Genomic DNA, 21,565 nt, shown 5'->3' with positions numbered 1-21,565 from the left:
TTCTTTTTGTTCTCTGATTGCTTGGCTAAAACTTCCAAAACTATGTTGAATATTAGTGGTGAGAGTGGGCAACCTTGTCTTGTTCCTGATCTTAGTGGAAATGGTTTCAGTTTTTCACCATTGAGAACGGTGTTGGCTGTGGGTTTGTCATATATGGCCTTTATTATGTTGAGGTAAGTTCGCTCTATGCCTACTTTCTGGAGGGTTTTTATCATAAATGGGTGTTGAATTTTGTCAAAAGCTTTTTCTGCATCTATCGAGATGATCATATGGTATTTCTCCTTCAATTTGTTAATATGGTGTATCACATTGGTTGATTTGCATATATTGAAGAATCCTTGCATTCCTGGGATAAGGCCCACTTGATCATGGTGTATGATCCTTTTAATGTGCTGTTGGATTCTGTTCTCTAGTATTTTGTTGAGGATTTTTGCCTCTATGTTCATCAGTGATATTGGCCTGTAGTTTCCTTTCTTTGCGACATCTTTGGTTTTGGTATCAGGGTGACGGTAGCCTCATAGAATGAGTTTGGGAGTGTTCCTTCCTCTGCTATATTTTGGAAGAGTTTGAGAAGGATAGGAGTTGGCTCTTTTCTAAATGTTTGATAGAATTCGCCTGTGAAGCCATCTGGTCCTGGGCATTTGTTTGTTGGAATATTTTTAATCACAATCTCAATTTCAGTGCTTGTGACTGGTCTGTTTATATTTTCTATGTCTTCCTGGTTCAGTCTCAGAAGGTTGTGCTTTTCTAAGAATGTGTCCGTTTCTTCCAGGTTGTCCATTTTATTGGCATATGGTTGCTTGTAGTAATCTCTCATGATCCTTTGTATTTCTGCAGTGTCAGTTGTTACTTCTCCTTTTTCATTTCTAATTCTGTTGATTTGAGTCTTCTCCCTTTTTTTCTTGATAAGTCTGGCTAATGGTTTATCAATTTTGTTTATCTTCTCAAAGAACCAACTTTTAGTTTTATTGATCTTTGCTATTGTGTCCTTCATTTCTTTTTCATTTATTTCTGATCTGATCTTTATGATTTCTTTCCGTCTCCTAACTTTGGGGTTTTTTTGTTCTTGTTTCTCTAATTGCTTTAGGTGTAAGGTTAGTTTGTTTACTTGAGATATTTCTTGTTTCTTGAGGTAGGATTGTAGTGGTATAAACTTCCATCTTCGAACTTCTTTTGCTGCATCCCATAGGTTTTGGGTCATCGTGTTTTCATTGTCATTTGTCTCTAGGTATTTTTTTTTTTTTTTTTTTTTTTTTTGCGGTACGTGGGCCTCTCACTGCTGTGGCCTCTCCCGTTGCAGAGCACAGGCTCCAGATGCACAGGCTCAGCAGCCATGGCTCACGGGCCCAGCTGCTCCGCGGCATGTGGGATCCTCCCGGACCGGGGCATGAACCCGTGTCCCCTGCATTGGCAGGCGGACTCCCAACCACTACGCCACCGGGGAAGCCTGGCGATTTGAATATTCTTAAATTTACCAAGGCTTGCTTTGTGACCCAAGATATGATCTATCCTGGAGAATGTTCCATGAGCACTTGAGAAGAAAGTGTATTCTGTTGTTTTGGATGGAATGTCCTATAAATATCAATTAAGTTCATCTTCTTTAATGTATCATTTAAAGCTTGTGTTTCCTTGTTTAGTTTCATTTTGGATGATCTGTCCATTGGTGAAAGTGGGGTGTGAAGTCCCCTACTATGATTGTGTTACTGTCGATTACCCCTTTTATGGCTGTTAGCATTTGCCTTATGTGTTGAGGTGCTCCTATGTTGGGTGCATAAATATTAACAATTGTTATATCTTCTTCTTGGATTGATCCCTTGATCATTATGTAGTGTCCTTCTTCGTCTCTTGTAATAGTCTTTAAAGTCTTTTTTGTCTGATATGAGAATTTAAAGTAATTATTGATAAGTTTGTGTTTACTGCCATTTTAAACCTTGTTTTCCAGTTGATTTGGTAATTCTTTGTTCCTTTCTCCCTTTTTGTTTTTCCTTTTGTGGTTTGATGGTTTACTTTTGTACTATGCTTGAGTTCCTTTTGTTTTGGTTTTTGTGAATCTATTGTACGTTTTGGACTTGTGGTTACTCTGGTTTTCAAGTATGTTAACCCATACCTGTATCTACTTGCTTTAGACGAACAGTCATATAAGTTCAAACAGGTTCTAAAAGTTCTAACTCAGACTTCCCTGGTGGCACAGTGGTTAAGAATCCACCTGCCAGTGCAGGGGACGGGTTTGATCCCTGGTCTGGGAAGATCCCACATGCTGTGGAGCAACTAAGCCTGTGTGCCACAACTACTGAGCCTGTGCGCTAGAGCCCGCAAGCCACAACTACTGAGGCTCCATGCCACAACTACTTTCTGATCTTTTGTTGTTAGTGTATATAGGAGTGCAAGAGATTTCTGGGTATTAATTTTGTATCCTGCAACTTGACTGAATTCATTGATGAGCTACTCTAGTAGTTTTCTGGTAGCATCTTTAGGGTTTTCTAGGTATAGTATTATGTCATCTGGAAACAGTGATAGTTTTACTTCTTTTCCATTTTGGATTCATTTTATTTCTTTTTCTACTCTGATTGCTGTGACTAGGACTTCCAAAACCATGTTGAATAAAAGTGGCAAGAGTGGATATCCTTGTCTTGTTCCTGATTTTAGAGGAAATGCTTTCAGTTTTTCACTGTTGAGGATGATGTTAGCTGTGGGTTTTATCATATATGGCCTTTATTATGATGAGGTAGGTTCCCTCTGTGACCACTTTCTGGAGAGTTTTTAATCATAAATGGGTGTTGAATTTTGTCAAAAGCTTTTTCTGCATCTTTTGAGATGATCGTATATTTTTTAAAATATTTATTTATTTATTTTATTCACTTTTGGCTGCATCAGGTCTTAGTTGCGGCACGCGGGATCTTCGTTGCAGCATGCGAGATCTTTCATTGCAACGCACGGGCTCTTCACTGAGGCGCTTCGGCTTCTCTCTAGTTGTGGCGTGTGAGTTTTCTATTCTCTAGTTGTGGCGCATGGGTTCCAGAGCGTGTGGCTCTGCAGTTTGTGGCACGCAGGCTCTCTAGTTGAGGCGCACAGGCTCTCTAGTTGAGGCACACAAGCTCAGTAGTTGTGGTGCGCAGGCTTAGTTGCCCTGAGGCATGTGGGATCCTAGTTCCCCACCCAGGGATCGAACCCGTGTCGCCTGCATCGTAAGGTGGATTCTTTACCACTGGACCACCAGGGAAGTCCCCCATATGGTTTTTTAAAAATATATTTATTTATTTATTTATTTCTGGGGGCTGCGTCAGGTCTTAGTTGCAGCACACAGGATCTTCATTGTGGCATGTGGGATCTTTCGTTGCGGTGTGCGGGCTTCTGTCTAGTTGTGGCACGTGGGCTCTAGAGTGCATGGGCTCAGTAGTTGCAGCACATGGGCTCTCTGGTTGTGGCGCTTGGGCTCTAGAGTGTGCAGGCTTAGTTGCCCTGAAGCATGTGGGATCTTAGTTCCCCAACCAGGGATCGAACCCATGTCCCCTGCATTGGGAGGCGGATTCTTAACCACTGGACCACCAGGGAAGTCCTGATCATATGGTTTTAAATTCTTCAGTTTGTTAATGTGGTGATCACACTGATTGATTTGCGTATATTGAAGAATATTTGCATGCCTGGGACATATCCCAGTTGATCATGGTGTATGATCCTTTTAACGTGTTGTTGGATTCGGTTTGCTAGTATTGTATTAATGATTTTTGCGTCCATGTTCATCAGTGATATTGGCCTGTGATTTTCTTTTTTTGTAGTATCTTTGTCTTATTCATTGATTTTAGCTTGGTTTTTATCTTGGCAATTCAGTTGTCTAGTTTTGATTGGTTCCTCTTCATAGTTTCTAGTTCCTTGTTACAGTGATCTGCATTTCTGTCGATAACCTTTCTTAATTCCTTTAGCATTTTTATTACCTCCTTTTTGAACTTGGTGTCTAGCAGACTAGAGAGATTTTACTGTTTGTTCTTTCAGGGGATTTCTGTTGTTCTTTCAGTTGGAGTAGCTCCTCTGCTTTTTCATTTTACTTAAATTTCTCTGTTTCTGTGAATTTAGGAGAAACGCTTATCTACTGTGGTCTTGAAGGGCTGGTTTTTGTTTTGGTTTTTTTAGTCCACACTCTGTGGCATGTGGGATCCTAGTTCCCCAACCAGGGATTGAACCCACACCCCCTGCAGTGGAAGGGCAGAGTCTTAACCACTGGACTGCCAGGGAAGTCCCATTGAAGGGCTGTTTTTAATGTATGAGTGTCCCTATGTAGACTGTGTGAATCCAGTAGTTTTGGTATGGATGTCAGCCATGTCTTTCCTCAGAGTGGAAATTATCCCCTTGATGGGGGGTGTGATTGGTGTTGTGGTAACCTGAGTCTGCACTGGAAGTTGGGTGGGACCTCCTCTTTCCCCTGTGGCTGTCACAGCCCTGTCAGGGGTGGGGTCTGCTCCCCAGTTGTTGAAGTAGAAGCCCTGAGGGTCGGGTTTAGTAAGGCTGCATTGCCCTTAAGTGTGTGCTCTGTCCCCAAGGAGGTGAGTGCTGAAGCAAGTGAGGCCTGTGTGGTCACAGAGAACCTTGTGCAGGCATCCCTGGTTTTGCCCAGAAGCAGCCCAAGGTTATGTCCCTTTCTCCATAGTGTTTGTCCGAGACCTAGTGTCAGGCGGGCACTGGGGGCCGGGGCATTGTGGCTGCAGGAATCAAGGTGGTTGTGCTGCCACTTGGCACCTGGGGTGCCTCTATGATAGGGCTCTCCCAGGGCTTGTTTGCCCCAGATATGACTGCAAGCTGTGGTGTGAAGTAGGCAGGACTGGAGTGTCCCTGCTGGGAAAGGAACCACTGCAAACTCCTCCTCAGGGGCTGTCGCAGGGCATTTGTGATTCTGTGATGGCTATGCCACCTGGTGTGTGCAGCAACATGGTCCATTGTTGCTGGACCTGTTCTTGGACCCGCCCCCACTATGGGAGCCCTGATAATTGGCTCTGATGTCAGCCCCACTCCTGACATGTGTGGACTCACAAAGTCCACCACCACTGGTGCTGCATCCCTCCGTGAGCACGCTGACAGTGGGGCTCTTATGGTAGACCCATGTCCTGCCCTGCGCATGCTGTAATTGGGGCTCCTATGGTGGACTGTGCCCCTGTGGCATGCGGTAACAGTGGTGGCCCAGACCACACTCCAGGCCCTTCTGGTTATCTCTGCACAGCTAGATTGAGTCCTCTCCCAGGGTCCCTCTCCTGAAGGCCGAGTTTCAGTGCCTAGCTGTTGTGCCTATTAGCAGGCCCTCCTTGACTGCATTTTGGGTTGAGAAGTGTGACGACGTGGCAGCCGTCAAGCGCTGGTCTCTCTCTGCCCTGATTGTTAGCAAGCCAGCACACACACACTCCTCATGAGTAGAGACCAGGCCCTTTCAGCTCCCTATCTGTCCCGGCGGACCTCCCAGCTGGCAACGGGGGTTCCCAGGGTGAGCGAACCTCTCTTCTTTCATAACTCCCTCCCAGGGGTACTGGTCCCTTCCTGATGCCTTATTTTCTTTTTTGTCCTACCTGGTTACAAGGGGATCTTACTTGCAGCTTTGGTTGTATAAGAGATCTTCTGCTAGTTTTCAATCGGTTTTCTGTGAGAATTGTTCCACATTTAGATGTATTTTTGATGTGTGCGTGTGGGGGAGGTGAGTTCCATGTCCTTCTACTCTTGATCTCCCTCCTCTTGTTTGTCAAATAACTGCAACACTGAATCAGATGAGGTCAAATGCAGAGGCTGGGTGGTTTACTGACCATGAGTACTCTGACACTCACCATGCCTCCCTACCTCCAGGTTCACTACCTCTCGGAAGTCGCCAGCTCACCTGGGTTTTATTATTATTTTCTGATCATCAAACCTTATTTGTTATTGGAACATCCTCTTCCATCCTGCAGGACCCTGTGTTCTGCAGGAAACAATTTGGGTAATGCTTACCTGGTCAAACTTTATTACAGAAGGAGAAACTGAGGCCAAGGGAGGGCTGCTCTCTGACACTTTTATTTTGAAAAATGTGCATGGTTCAGTCTCTGCCCACGTCACTCATCTTCACTCACACTAGAAACAACAGAAGGACACGAGTCTGGGTTGAAATTATGTGCATTTATGGGAAAAAAATATCCAACAATAACAAAAGCCCTTCAATCTCGCCAAGTTCTCAACCAGTGATAATGAGGCAGTTTCAATGAATGTGTCTGGCTGGGGACATTTCCAAAGGGGTCAGGACAGTTGAAAGATATTGGCCAAAAAGAAAAGATGCAGAGAGGGCTGACATTTTAAATGAGAGCATATTAGACCTCCCTTATGGCCCCTAATCCTATCACCCTTTCAAGTTAGTCTCCTCCCAGTTTACAAAGATCCTTCCTGAACTCCGCTCAAATGCAGTCTCTTCCAGAAAGCTTTCCTTGGTCTGCACCAGCTGCATATGCCTTCTTAGTAATGTCACATTTTCTCGTGCTGTCTCCTATCACTTTCTGCCTCACATCCATCATGTTTGGGTACCTGCCTTACGGTACCCATTGTTGGTAGGCATGCCCCTGAAGTCGGGCCCCATGTTGCTCATCCCAGTATTTCCGTCTCCCTCCCCCATCCAGTGCTCAGTATACAGCAGGTGCTCAGTATACAGCAGGTGCTCAGTGAGGGCTTGTTGAGTTGAAGTCAGTTCTACATTTGCCACCACACATAACCTCTTGAGAGTGATAACTGCCATCTCTACTTCTTCATTCTTCCTCCACGACCTCAGTGGTCTGACTCCAGCCATCTCCAGGAAGGAACAGACCCCACCAGATATCACCAACTCGTGGTTGCAGGTTTGGGGTGGGGAGAAGGTTAAGCTTTCACCCCTGTTCCAGAAGCCAAGGAGGCAGGAAAGGCAGCCACTGGGGAAATCAGTATGACCATGAGTGGTGTTGGCCAATGCTCCATTTTGGAATCTCATAAGTAGTCATTCTTCAAAAGTTTCCCCCATGAACCATGGCCAACTTTGCAATGCAAGCCGAGGACTGGTGGGGGTCTGGTTGGGTTGCTCTGCCAGCCCAGGGACCAGAAGACATAGGCCGGGAAACTTTCTATAGGACATGGCCTATATTACCTTTGGGCGGGGAGTGTTAGAGGTTGTCTGTCTAGTTGTTCGGTTGGAGCTGTGGTGGGAACATTAGCCCTGTGGTGAGTTGTCAGGCACATAGATTGTAGTAAGGCTGAAAAATACAAGCTTCAATAATGGGCCTCTCCTCCAAAGGGGGAAGGGTCAGGAGGTTCTGGGAGCAATGAGGGAGGGTCCCAAGAGGTCCTGCAGCTCCAGTGCTAACGGGTGCCCTGCTCTGTCTCCTGCTTCCAGCTCCTGCTCCCTCCCTCTGGTTCTCCACATAGGGGCCAGGCAGGGGGCCATTGGAAGTAATAGTGCAAGGAAGGGAAGTGCTTTTTCTTTTCCTACCATGAGGCATAGATTTGGACTAGAGAGAGGTGAGGATCAAGGATAGGAGGAGGATTGAAGAGGAGAGGAGAGGCCAGGGCCCTATCCACTTGTTTACTTCTGTAACGAGTAGACATGAAACCCACATTTCTAGCTGCATCACCCCCAGACAGCATTGAGGTCCTAGTCGGGGTGATGAGAAAATTCTTCAGAGCTCTCAAAGGTACTCAGTGACTTGGGGAGAATGCTGTGGATCCTCCCATGAGAGGGCCCCTCTGGGGCCAATAAGGTATGAAAACTGCAGCATCCTCCCTGGAGACTGGGGAAAAGAGCCGAGAAGCAGAGAGAAGAGAGACTCCTTCAGGCATCTCCTTTAGCGAAGAGAGTTGGACCTTAGGGGACTCAAGTCAGGAGAGATGTTTCAGTATAAAAAGGCTTCCCAGTAAAAGGATGGGAGTCCCCACGAACCCCTTCCCAAATCCCATTGCACTTAGAAAAGAGAAAGGAAGGAGCATAAAAATATCTTGAAGATGTGGGCTTGCCTGACAATACAGAAAAGCAAGTCTCATGGCAGGCAGTGTGTCCCATTACACGAGAGGATTATACCGAGCTTCAGTATAGAGACTTTACATATATCTTTATATAAATGCATATATATTTATAGAGCTTCTGCCTAGAACAGCCGGGCTTGCTTCTTCAGTTCATTCCTCTTCCAGAGGGCCAGCCGGTCAAACTCGGAGATGGTCATGCCGAAGACTTGGTAGAACTCTTCCTGGGACAGGTGGCGCTGCAAGGAGGTGGGAGGAGACAGAGGGAACAGCTTGAGGATGTGAGGTGCAGGCTGGGGGCAGGTGGAGGCAGGAGTGGTTCCTGTACGTTTCCTCTGGGTACACTGTGCCTGGCAGTGTCTGACCCATGGAAGGTGTATGATGAATATCTGTTGAATGGATCAGTGTGTGAGTGGTTGTTTCCTGGGAGGGACCTCTGTAGCTGGTCTGGCTGGAAAGGCCTCCCCCGCCCAGGACTCAGGTGGGACTTCTGCTTCACCGAAGTGCCTCTCGATGCATCCCAGTTGACCTCCCCTTTCTGCAGTCCCTGCTCCATGCGTTGTGTTCAGGAGTGTGTATGGATTAATGTTATGGCTCTTTGCTTTGGAAGAAAAAGGAGGCATGCCCAAGATTTTAGGGCGTATTTCCTCTGACTAATTATTTTACAAATGATCTGGAAGGTTGTTCCTTAGGCCAGTCAATGAAAAAAAGTTACTGTCCAGATTTTTCCAACCCCCACTCCCTGAAATGTCCTTTCATCTCTTTCTTATTTGAAAACAAGTATGCCATATAATGAAACATTGTTCTGCATGCCTTGGCAGGTTTTTTAACCCCTTTCTGCCTGCCCTCTCTCCTGCCCCTTCCCATCAGCCTTGAAAGTTGATACATTATCCTAAGCTTTTAGAGTTAGAAATATATGGCACTTAAAATGTGGCAAAATGTGAAAAATTGGTACATTTAGGTGAAGGGTAGATGGATACTCATTTTACAGTTCTTGCAGCTTTTCTGGAGGTCTGAAATTTTATTTTTCAAAATAAAATTTACAATTATGTTTAAAGATAGAAATAGATGGCATATATCCTGCCTGTAAACTTCCTGCATTCACTTGCTGTCGGTAGCAATTATATTAGCTAATTGAGTATTGAGGGAGATTGAATGAGAATCATGTATACAGCCACGTAACAATTAGACAATTCTCTGGCCTATTGTCCCTGTGAATTAATGTTTTCGCCACATTTCCAGAACTTTAGGTAAAAGTAACTTTGATACTTTTTTTAGATATCATTGGCTGCCGATGACTCTGAGTTGATTTTTTAGTACTTAATATTTAACACTACCACCAATTCCTTGTATTGCGTTTGTATTATGCTCAGTAGTTCATAAATGTACATTCACCCTCATTTTTCTCCTTTAATTCTTCTGACCTGATTTTCTTCTGAAAACCAGGAATTATTTCTACCCAACTGAAAGATGAGAAAAGCAAAAGTCAGAGAATTAAAATGACTTGCCCAAGAGGGAGGGAGGAGAGGAGACTAGGTAAATAGCAGAGCTGAGACCAAAGTCCAGGGCTTCTGATTCCAAATGCAGTGTACTCTCACTGCCCCTCTTGGTCAATCCCATTAAGAATTTCATAAATATGTCTTTCTTTTATGAAAAGTTTCAAAAACACACAAAAGAGAGAAAATGCACACCCATGCCCATCATCCAGATTCAAAGAGTTTTACCACATTTGCTTCATCTGTTTCCTTTGCTGAAGTGTCTTAAAGCAGACACTGTCTGTTCACTCCTACATACAGCGGTTTGCATCTCAAAACATACTGGCTATTTTCTTACATAATCACAACAGCATGGGCAAGGAAAAAATGACAGTAATTCCACAGAATTACCTAATACCTGTCTACAATAAAATTCCCCTAATTGTCTCAAAGTGTTTTTTTTTATAGTTGGTTTGTTTGAATAAGGATTCAGACAGCATCCACACATCACATTTGGTTGTTAGACTCCACCAGTCTAGACAGTGCCCTTCTTCTTTTGTTCATGCTATTGACTCGCCCAAATCTGTTTTACTTGCACTCGAGTGCTGAAAACTATGTGGATATGAGAGCATTCTCTGCTCCTTCCATAGTAAAGACTGAGGGGAACTGTCTCATTTGTTCTTTTTGTTGTTGTTGTTATTAGAGAGTGATGGTTACTACTGATTCTCTAGCTGGCTTTCTCCACTGTGTTTAAAAAATTTTTTTTTTTTAAATAAGACTCAATTTAAAGGAATGGCAGACTAAACTACTCAAGTAAACACTGTAGGACACACTGAAGGAGTCTGAGGCTTTTCTTCTCTCCTCCTGTTAAGGGCCACGTGGAGCCTCCTTTCTCCTCTGAGTTCTCAGAGCACACAATGGCAGCCCTGTCCATTTGACATTCACCGCAGATTTTAAAGCATAAAGGTTAAGTGCATAGGCTTTACAGCCAGGCAGATAGGAGCGTGTGACCTTGGACATGGTAACCTCACTGAGCCTCAATGTCCTCTTCTGAGAGTGGCAGCATCCCAGTACCTACCTCACGGATATTGTGAGGGTGACTGAGATGATGCGGGTCACATGCTTGGCACAGTGGCTGGCACTCAATCACCGGCACTCTCATTAGTGCAGTGATCTCTTCATGTGTCTGTCACATAGCATGGCCTGGTCTCTGTTTCCTTTGATTTCATCTCCTCATCCTCTCTTCTGGGGTCACGTGGCCCCAGCCACACTCACCTCCTGCCATCCTCCAACACACCATACTCACTCCTGCATCAGGGCCTTGTCAGCAGCTGTTCCCTTGGCCCAGAATGCTCTTCCTTCCTATATAAGCATGGCTAACTCCCTCACCTACTTGAAGTCTTTGCTCAGATGTCATGTTTTCAATGAGATCTACTCTGACCACCCTGTTGAAAACTGCAACTCACCCCTCCAACTCCCAACCCCCCTCACTCTGTTCTCCTCTTACCCTTTCCCTCAGCCCGGTTACTTCCCAACATACTATATCCTTTATTTATTACTTGTGTCATTTACTGTCTGTCTCCTCACATGAGAACGTCAGCCCCAAGAGGGCAGGGGTCCTTGTTTTGTTCACTGATATGTTGTAGGCACCTAGAACAGCACCTGGTGTATATAATAGGTTACAATAAATATTTATTGAGTGAACAAGTATCTATACTCCGAGCTCCTTGAGGAGAGAGTCAGGGGTTTCCTTCTTCCGTGCCCTTCCTGAACTGCTGCAGACAGCTAGGACAGTGTCTCTAGCCCAGTGGTCTCCGCTCAGGCTATATATTAGACATCCCTGGGAGCCTCTGAAAAATACTGATGCCTGAGCTCCTTCCCCAGATTGTAATTTAATTGGACTCAGATGGGGCCCTGTATTGGTATTTAAAAAAAGCTCCCTAAGTGATTCTGATGCTTAGAGAAGGTTGCGTTTTCCTGGTCTGAGCTTCTGGGTGTCCTGGAGGATGTAGGAGAGCAGTTGGTCCTCCATTACGAACCAGGTTCGTGAACATTTCCACCCCTAAGTGCTGGCTCCAGTGAGCTGCCGTCGGAGCTGTCCCCTTCAGCACCGGCAGACACTCACTGCTAGACTGTGCAACGAAGCCCTTGTTATAAATGTGGGGAGAATCATCTGCTTCCTTCCCTGCTACCCCAGCATGCTAGAGCTGAAAGGACTCACAGAGCTTCCTGACCCACTCCCATCTCCCTCCTGCAGCTCCAACCCTCTACTCTGGGCAAATTCATCAGCCGTCAGGTCAGGGGTGGTCCCAAGAAGTGCTGAGCCTCCGCTCTTACAAGCCTGCATTCAATTCCACAGACATCTCCTGACACCTCCCCTAGTCCAGGCAGAGGAAATGGATGGCTTGATGATCTGATGCAAAGGAGAAAGAAAGGTATTGGATCTGTGCTCTGGACGCAGGGCTGGGGAGGCTGGAGGAAGAGGTTAGCGACACATCCTGAAGAAGGCTTAGGGGAGGCTTTGGGGCACAGGCATCACTAGAATGGGGCCCTGATGAGTGAGGAGGCTGGCAAGATGGAAAGGGTGTTCCAGGGAGAGGCACTGGGGTGAAAAGGGCAGCGTGTGCTCCTGGAACTAATGTAACCAGGGACCGGGACTCCATGCCAAGTGGACTGGATGGCTTGAGAGCCCAGTGCCACGGTCAGGCCATGTCTGCGCCTTATTTATGCTGTTCCCACTGCTCATGTTGCTCTCCTGCCTCTCCATCCATCTAAACCTGCCCACCTCCAAAAGTCCATCCAAATCCTTCCTCTTCCTGGAAGCCTGTATCACCCCACCCAGCTTTAGTGGTCTTCTCTGAGTAACAGCAATGAAACACTTATGAAGAATTTTCTACTCAGTACACTGCCAGATTCTGTGTGAAGGGCTCTATGTGTATTGTCTCATGTATGTCATTTGGCAGCCTGAGGGAAGCATGACAGTCACCCCATTTTACAGAGGAGAAAACTACAGTTTGGAGAGGTTGTCATGTGGCCAAGCTGTCCAGTTGGGCATGGCAGCATCAGGGTTGGAACCTAGGGAGTATTGCTTGAGACTTGCTTATATGTTTACCCTCTGCACAGAGCTGTCCACCATCCTTGCCTGTCACAGGCACTGGTTTTCTATACAATCCTGTATAACACCAGTGCTGTGTTTCTTCTTATCGGACAGACTGCAGGCTCTTGGAGGGCAGGAACCAAATCTAGCTCTTCTCTTATGTCTGCAGAAGCATCAGCCCCACTTGGAGACATGCTGTAGCTGTGCACCACAGATGCTAACTGAATTGAGGAGGCTGCATAGAACAGCAGGGAACAGTCTTGGGCTAAGGAAACCAGGTTGGAATCTCTGCTTTTTTAACCAGCTGTGTGACCTTTACGCCATTCATTCTGCCTGCTCCTCCCAAGCTGGGTTAGACCAGGCAATTTCTGGAATCACTTCAAACCCAAAGGCGCCTGCTCAGTTTTCTACACATACCTCTAAACGCGTCCGATCCACATCCTTGGGCAGTCGGTTTCTCCCTCTTGTGGTCACCAGGAGCAGTTCATAAGGGTAGATCTAAGAAGAGAGGAGGGGGGGATATTTGTAGGTTGGGTGAGGGTGGTGGGCTTGTCCCTTCAGACATATTTTGTGTCTGGCTGGGGCTCCCTCCTCTGTCCAGAAAGAGCCAGAGATTAAAGTCTGGAGGAAGGGCTGAGTATGTCCTTTTTCGGGCTTCCTGGCAGCCTCAAGGCACCTTCTCCCAAAAGGCAAGGCCCTGGAGTCCTTGAATACTGCCAGGGATGAGCTTGGTTGCATTTGGCCTTAATGTGAGCACAAGGGCTCCTGAGTGTAAATGTCTCATATCTGTGATTGGCAAGCCTCTAGAGAGTCTCCGAGGCCCGGGGGAACTGTCTGGTTTCAGGAGGCAAGAGATGTAGGGCAGGATTCAGGGAAACTGGGCCAAGGAGGCACTTGAAATGCTAGTCTTGAGAGGACCCTTGGGGTTATTTATCGATGTTCCCTTCCCTGCATAGACAGTGCTGTCATCTTCCTGCTGGTCCCCAGTGTAGCAACATGCAGGGTCCCGGAGACCCCCAGGGTCTGTGTATCTTTACCTTGTACTCTGTAGAGAGAAAAGAGACACACACAAAGTAGAAACCATCAGTCTTTGCTCTGCATCACTACACTGGCCTCTGTCATAGAGACACTGTCCTTATTGAATTCATCCCAAATCAAGGATGATTTGAACACAATGGAGAAAGGGGTTGGGCTGATCCAGAGATAGGTTTTTAGGGGGAAAATGACATTTCAGATATTTAGAATAGAAATAAGAAGAGTCTGGGACCATGAAGCACATGGGTGAGATCCTTCATCTTCTGGGGGGAACCCTCCAGGGTTTGATGTGGGCCTGCCTTCCTGCCTGAGCCTGCTTGTAGGAGCTGGAAGAGGCTGGTGGGAGAGCATCACTGGAAGAGAGCATGAGGCTCATGGAATTTTTTCTTGGAAGAATGTGCATTTGGCTCTGAGTATTTCCCTCCACCCGGGGCTGGCAGGCAACTCTAGCTCAGCAGTACTGGGAGAACAGCAAGCACTCTGTGATGGCTCTGGGAATCCAGATGGGACAGATGGCCTGGAGATCACCCAAGGCCAGGGACTTGAGAGGATGAGAGAAGAGCAGGGGAAAAGGGAGGGAATGGGAAGTGAAAGGGAACTCGGGGTTTGCACAGAGCCCAGCGTGGGACGAGAATCGTCTGTCAAACGGGCTATTATGAGCAGTGCATTATAATGAGGTCCCTGTGAAGTCCCAGGAGAGGCCGGCACTCACCTCGCATGCCCCAGTTGACAGCGTTCATGCTGTCGTAATGGAATAGGTCTGCGCTGGGTGTCTGCAGGGGAGACAGAACCAGGGCTGGCCTGAGGCACACTCACCTCTGCCTCCCTGAAGTACTCACCCATCTCCAGAAAATGCACTGGGGCTGGTGAGACACGGGGCCCTCTCAGAAGCCTCGGTCTCAAGGTGGAGTGATTTACTTCACTGCCATATGCCTAGTGCCTAGGCCTGGCATATAGTAGGCACTCAGTAAATATTCATTTATTAGTGAATTACAGCTCATGCTTTCTTTTATTACTCAAGTATCATTTTTTCTGAGATCTGCCCTGACAACTCTATCTAAAATTGCAAATCGCCCCTTCCCCAACTCCCAACCTCCCTCATCCTGCTCAATTTCCCCCTCTTTTTCCATAGCACTTACTACCTTCTACATTGTGTATAAGGTGACTTGTGTACTATTTACTGCTTGCTTTCAATTTCTCCCTATAAGAATATAAGCTCCAAGCCCAGGGGTCTTTGTTTTGTTCGGTCACTGAGGTATTCTAAGCACTCAGAGCAGTGCCTGACATACATAAAAGGCTTTCAATAAACATCTGTCTGTTCATGAACAAATGTCTAGGCTTTGGGCGTGCTGAGGACAGGGTCTGTCTCTTCCCTGCTTGGAGGGGGTGGGGCCCCAACACCAGCCGTGGCTCTACTATGGACCTCTGATCCCTTTTGTGTGCTTAACCCTAGAATTGTCTCTTAACAAGTCTACCACTTCTGTCCCTCTGCAGTCTCTTCTCTACACAGGAGGGATCCCATTAAAAATCTGAGTTGGGGGCTTCCCTGGTGGCGCAGTGGTTGAGAGTCCGCCTCAACCACATGATGCAGGGGACACGGGTTCGTGCCCCGGTCTGGGAAGATCCCACATGCCGCGGAGCGGCTGGGCCCGTGAGCCATGGCCGCTGAGCCTGCGCGTCCAGAGCCTGTGCTCCGCAACGGGAGAGGCCACGACAGTAAGAGGCCCGTGTACCGCAAAAAAAAAAAAAAAAAAAAAAAAATCTGAGTTGGATGGTGCAGCACACCTACCGGAACCCTTCTGAGTCCTTACCAGCACACAGGGCCCTAATGACATCTCCGTCTGGCTTCATCTCCACGCTCACTCCATCCCAGCCACACATCCTCCCCACCCAGGGACTCTGACACTGTGCTTCCCTCTATTAGGGTGGCTCTTGCTGGTCTTGGAGAGGTGAGGTCCCTCCCTGCACTCAGGCCTTTGTTTAAATTCACTCTCTGACCTTCTCTCTCTTTGCCTCCTTGCTTTGTCTTCCATCTGAGCACTTATGACTGCTGACTTCAAGTCACACATGCACTTATTGGTTGTCTGTCTCCCCAGCTAGAATGTGAGCTCCACAGGAGCAGCGAATTTATTCACTGCAGGACTTCCAGCACTCAGAACAGTGCCTGACACTTAGTAGGTGCTCAGTAAATAAATGTCTATCTTAGTGTCCTTCCCCTTTCCCCCATCACTTGTCTATTCACAGAGCCTCTCCTTTTGCCAACAAGACATATTTTTCATCCCCTTTTTAGTCCTTAAACGACCTCACAGCTTCCATGAAGGTTTTACGCCGCAGGACATCTAAGAGCTCAGAAGGCTCCAAGCCACAACGGGTGAGTGGAACCCAGCAGTCAGGTGTGGGCTGTCGGGGGCAGCTGGCCCAGGCTCGAATCCTGGCTCAGCACTTACTAGGAATGAGAGCTCAAGCAGGTCACTGAGCCCCTCTGTGCCTCCATCTTCATCCACAAAATAGTTATTAAAAATAGTAACTACCTTGCAGGGTTATAATGAGTGAGTGCTTGTAAAGTGCTCAGCATGGAGTAATTGTGCCAGAGATACTAGGTGCTCCCAGCCCCTCTCACAGGGGGCTCTTTTGTTAATGCACCTCTAGCCCCAAGGCCTCTGTCCAAGTTTCACCCGTAAGTCATCACTCCTGAGCTAACACAGGAATTGTGAACCTCTTGGGGATAATGTCCCTGGAACAGCCTCTCTTACCCTGTGCAGCCCGTTTCTTCTGTAGGCAGGCAGGGAGGCAGATTTGGAGATGAGGGGGTCTGAAAAGAAGGAGCCAAGACAATTACCAGGGGCCCCAAGCCAGGGTTTCCTCTCCCTGAGGTCATCTGGCTACAAATGGCCAATGTTACTTGTGGGAAGGGGGACAGACAGGGACCACCAGCTCCTTCCACTGCTCTCCAGGCTTACAACTAACAGTCTTAGGGGTGCCTCACCCTGGCAGAATTCTAGGCCCACCCCAAGTACCCACTCACAGAGTCTTCTGGTGTTAACCTGCACACATCTATCCTCCTATGATGGACCCATGTGTCCTGGAATTGGGGTCGAGCTGGAACTCAGACAGGCAGGCTCCCACGTGGGTGGAAGAGGTATGTGCTCTTTCTTTCTCTCTGGGAGCTGTTGGGCATGGCAACACTGGTTCCAGGACCAAAGATTAAGACCCACTATCTGACAAACACATGGGGTGGACTATTTCAGATGGGGACTGTGCTGGGACATCCACGTTGTATGGTCATCACAACTAAGGGGGACCTGCCGCTGACTCAGCTCTGGCCCTCACAGAACATGATGGGCTGAAGGAAGGGCAGGCAGAACATACCGCTGTCAGCCAGGTAGTGGGACCGAGGGGCTGCAAGAGAGGGAAGCCAGAGATCAGCGTTCATGGAGACAGACAGAAATTGCTCCCATACCTGGGCCACCCTGGCCGGCGGGGAGGAGAGCCCTCCTTCAGTACCTCCTTTCCCACTGGTCAGTTTCTAACTGTTGCACCTGCACCCGATCCTCCCTCCCCCACCCAGCTTGTAGCCCAGCACCTGGCACAGTGCAGGTGCTCTGTGATATTTGTTGCACAAATGCCATTGAATGGAACTGAATTTTGAGCAGTACTGGTGCAGTGTACAGAGCCAGGGGTTGAAAACAGTGCCTCTCAGTGGTGAAACAGGGAAACAGCCCATCAGTTCATCCTGGCTTGGCCATTAATAGATACCCAATTTCAGATAAGTAAATCATGCTTTGTTTTCTTATCTGTAAAATGGGAGGGATAGTGTCTCCTTTATAGGGTTATTGTGAAGAATATAGGACACAATATAGTAAGGTGCTTAGCACAGTGCCTGACAGATAAAAACCCTCAATAAAACTGGCTTTATCATCATCACCACCACCACCACTGTCATGTTTGAGCTCACCTAGAATCAAGGTGCAGTACAGCAAAGAGGGAAAAGCTTATGGCCTTGAAGTCACTCTATGCTGGGCCTGATCCTGGCTCAGTCACTTACTGGCTTTCTGACCTTGGGCAAGAGGGTTAACCTCAGGTCTCATCTATAAAGTGGGTGATAATAATCCCTCTACATTGTGGGTCTTTGTGAGGACCAAGGGTGATAATGTATCTATAAATGCCCAGCACACAGGATTGCAATAAATGGTACCTTTTATTATCCATCAAGTATTGACCTGAGATAGGATTTCCTGGCAGGACTGAATCCCACAGGGGTAAGTAAGAGGGGAGGCAGGAAGAGGATGTGTGAGTCCAGGAACAGGGAGGAGCTTACAGTGAAAGACTCTCAGGGCAAAGTGCTTGAGCCAAGCCTCTGCTTGTATACCTCCAGTGATGGGAGGCTTGCTACCTCAAGAGGCATCCTGTTTTATCTTCAGACTATTAGAAGAGTTTTTTCTTTACATGGAAACTGATTGGAAGTCATGGCTTCAGATGACCCGAAGAAGCAGAAGTGACTGCTCAGGACGGAGCATGGTCTTATTTAGTCTGTATTCTAGACCCTGGTGAGGCCATAGAAGGTTAGATTCACTAATGGAAGAACTGATGGGGAAGAGAGTGCCCCCACCCCGGCAGGTTACAGGGCAGTGCTTACAGCCATTTAGGGACATATCATAGCCAGCTGTGTGCAGGGCCTCTCGGCTGCTGGTGGAGCTCCGGGGTGGGGTCCAGGGATCCGCGTAGGAACTGGACCGGGCCTTCATCTCTTCCTTCAGAATTAGTCGGCCAATTCCACTCTGGAGCTGGGGGTGGGGGAGAAACAAGATGAAGTTAGAAGGAAGCAAAGAACACTGAGATGGAACAGGCTTAGGAAAGGCTGAGGGACCAGATTCTCTATAGTGAACCTCTGGCACTTTTTGCCTTTTCAATGTCCCTCTTTCCTTGCAGCACCCATATTTTCCTTTGTGGGACTTCATTTCTCTTCCACAAGTAGTCCTGTGGTCAGGGTGGGGCTCTGGTGGTACGTACCAGAGCCCATATACAATATGTGGGCTTTGTGTGTGTGGCTTCTTTCACTAAGCATAATGTTGTCAAGGTTCATACACATTGTAGCATGTATTAGCGCTTCATTCCCTTTTATAGCTGAATAATAGTCTGTCATATGGATATGCCACATTTTGTTTATTCGTTTGTGAGTTGATGGACATTTGGGCTGCTTCCGTCTTTCGGCTCTTGTGAGTAGTACTGCTAGGAACCTGCGTGTACATGTATTCGTTTGAGTACCAGTTTTCAGTTCTTCTGGGTATATACCTAGGAGTGGAACTGATGGGTCTGTGAACAGAGAACGTCACCTAACATGGGTCAGTAAACAAAGGATGTTGCAGCCATCCAGCCATCAGCCTCTGCAGCCACCACCAACAGTATACCCTGAGAGGATTCAGAATGGAGTAAAGCAGGATACTGGGCCTAGGTAGTTAAGGTGCATATCACAGGAATGATTTCAGTGCATCTTCCCGTACACAGAAAAGGGCTAAATTCATTAACGTGAGATGTCTGTTTTTTTCTTTAATTAGAATCTTTTGACGAACGTTTGACTATCTGCTTTGTTTTGTTTTGTTTTTGCAAAAATTCCTTTATATCCTGGTTCCTCCCTTACCTCTTCAGAACTGTCCCTCAGAGCTATCTGAGAGGCTGTCTCCCGGGCTTACGTCCTTAGTATGTCTGCTGAATAAAACATAATTCTCAACTTTTAGGTTATGCAGTCAACAGTTTTGACAGCTACAAAGGGACCCAGAGCAGACTTTTCTCCTTTGCCTGAACTCTCCAAGGATCCAGAGCCTAGGTACCAGCAGAGGATTCTTGGGCCCATCTGCCACCTCAGAGAGTCTGGATGAATTTGGGTGAGTCTCTCCTGATTCTCAGATCTCCTGTTATTGGCTGATGATCGTAAGTTTTATTCAGTGATGTTAAACTCCTCACTGGAAGAGTAGTAGGTTATCCTTGAAACTTAGTTTCAAGAAGAGGTACCTGGGTTATGCTCAGTTGAAAGACACTGAGTAAGGTTGGACTGGGTAATTAGGTGGAAGACTGGCCTGTCGTTTTTCCTTGAATTGGCTACTTTAATAGAATTTGTCAAAATAAAAGTGAAGGTATCTCATGAGAGCTTTCAGCTCAGAAGGAACATCACCTCCTGGCTGGCAACAGCTTCCTCAGGCTGTTCAGTGTCCCTGAACACAAACTTGTGGGAGCGGTAGAGGCAAGTCCTCATACTGTGCAGCTGTCCCTAAAGGGAAACCCACATTTTCAATTAAACACTTGCCTGCCAGGGACATGCGTAAGAGCCGGCCACTCCATAATCCGAGTACCCATGGTGGTTGTAGGCTACTGAAGGGAGAAACCAAGACTCATAAAAGGGCTAAAATGAATCTAGGGTAAAATCTAGAGGAGTTAAGCTCACAACAGCACATTGGCTCACCACACGATCATCACTAGCGATTTTATCTCCACAAACTGGCTCTGGAATGGGGAACAAAGCTTTCAAAACAAAAAGAAAAAGGAACGACAGATTGCCAGCTTCTAACTAATACCCCAGCCAGACATATATGTACAACACGTATACTTACAAGTACTTACTTAATTGGGAATTAAAGGAAATCTCGCCCTGAAAATGACTAAGATGAGGCTCTTCTATTGCATACGCAGTTAAGTTAGAGAAAGCCTGCTTGATAAAACATCTTTTCAGAATTCTGACCTTAAAGAAACAAAAGCCCTTCTAGGGGGAACTTGCATTTCTCTCCCTGTGTCTTTGAGATGTAAATGTTCTACCTGATTTTCTTAGGCATTTTGTGTGTATGTATGTGTATATGTCTGTTTCTGTGTTTTGAGTACTTGGTCTTTGCCACCTGGAAGGTACACATATGGTATACAATTCGGCAGCCAACCGAATAGACTGGGATTCTGAGCAGTCTTTTGTCTGACTGTGCCAACTCTCAGGGGCTTTTGCCCTCTTAACCTTCCTTGCATTGGCCTGTGCAAGGAAGCCCTTTACTTTCTTAGGCTATTTTGGGGAGTAAACTTTCTAGGTTTTGTGAAGGCTACATCTTCATACTCTGTTGTGGGGACTTCTCTGGTGTCTTACTGGTTTGCATCAATAAGATACATCTTATTAATGGCCACATGATGAATCCTTTATATTGGAGAAACTTCTAAGTTGGCAAATTTTAAAAGAGCTGTGTTACTGGTACTTATAAGAAAAAAACTTAGAAGGTGGAAAACATATATTCGGTTAACCTAAGAACTTCCTTAATTGAAAACAACAACAACAAAAAACTGGTTTGGGAAGCCTTATTTGTGGTCTCTGCTTCCCCTCAGTGAGTCTTACAGATGCTAATAAAAACATTAGGATAATTCATGTTAATTAGGTTGATTAACAGGGAAGTAAACTGAAGAGAAAGTTTAGAGACTTCTTCCCAAAAAGGTGGAAATTTTAAAGGGACTTATCCCAAAAGGATAAAGAAATCTTTAGATGATTCTTTAAAAATGGGATAAATAAAATGGATGTTAATGGGATTAAAACAAAGGTTTGATAGAACATCACGTAAGGCTGGATGGAACAAAGGGGCCCTCTATAGGTCCCCAACATTAAAGGGCCCCAAACAAGTCCACTCTATTTACCCCACTTAAAAAATATATATATTTAGGGACTTCCCTGGTGGTCCAGTGGGTAAGACTCCGTGTTCCCAATGCAGGGGGCCCAGGTTCGATCCCTGGTTGGGGAACTAGATCCCACATGCATGCCACAACTAAGAGTCTGTGTGCTGCAACTAAGAAGCTCACATGCCACAACTAAAACCCAGCGCAGGCAAAATAAATATTTTAAAATATACATATATATTTAAATGGCTGGAAGTAAATTACACTGAGATACCTGGCCAAAAATTACTTGGGGCAACAGTTAGGCCGATTAATCAAGTAAAAGATTGACAAAAGGGCC

At 46.4% G+C, this 21,565-nt stretch overlaps 1 protein-coding gene and 1 long non-coding RNA gene across 16 annotated transcripts in view; one reads left to right on the top strand and one right to left on the bottom strand.

The window, feature by feature from the left end:
* LOC137221859 (uncharacterized) overlaps positions 1–21,565 on the top strand; it is a 133,810-nt gene that overhangs the window by 102,062 nt on the left and 10,183 nt on the right. For all 6 annotated transcript variants that reach the window (XR_010942183.1, XR_010942181.1, XR_010942179.1 and 3 more), the window contains one exon: positions 19,326–19,472. This is a non-coding gene — a long non-coding RNA (uncharacterized lncRNA). The remainder of the gene's footprint in view (positions 1–19,325; positions 19,473–21,565) is intronic.
* The window catches only part of ABLIM3 (actin binding LIM protein family member 3), a 178,709-nt gene continuing 163,251 nt past the window's right edge, over positions 6,108–21,565 (bottom strand). For 7 of the 10 annotated variants that reach the window (XM_067732202.1, XM_067732201.1, XM_067732204.1 and 4 more), the window contains 7 exons: positions 18,227–18,374; positions 16,960–16,989; positions 16,344–16,402; positions 14,303–14,363; positions 13,593–13,600; positions 12,973–13,053; positions 6,108–8,222 (listed from right to left, as the gene is read on the bottom strand). In XM_067732202.1, the coding sequence (XP_067588303.1) occupies positions 8,109–8,222; positions 12,973–13,053; positions 13,593–13,600; positions 14,303–14,363; positions 16,344–16,402; positions 16,960–16,989; positions 18,227–18,374 (501 nt within the window). In that variant the 3' untranslated portion in view covers positions 6,108–8,108. The remainder of the gene's footprint in view (positions 8,223–12,972; positions 13,054–13,592; positions 13,601–14,302; positions 14,364–16,343; positions 16,403–16,959; positions 16,990–18,226; positions 18,375–21,565) is intronic. The other 3 variants (XR_010942177.1, XM_067732203.1, XR_010942178.1) reach the window with 3 other exon arrangements.

Source organism: Pseudorca crassidens, chromosome 3 (genome assembly GCF_039906515.1).
Source record: "Pseudorca crassidens isolate mPseCra1 chromosome 3, mPseCra1.hap1, whole genome shotgun sequence".
NCBI lineage: Eukaryota > Metazoa > Chordata > Mammalia > Artiodactyla > Delphinidae > Pseudorca > Pseudorca crassidens.
The sequence above is the reverse complement of the archived record's forward strand: the minus strand, read 5'-3'. Positions and strand labels throughout refer to the sequence as shown.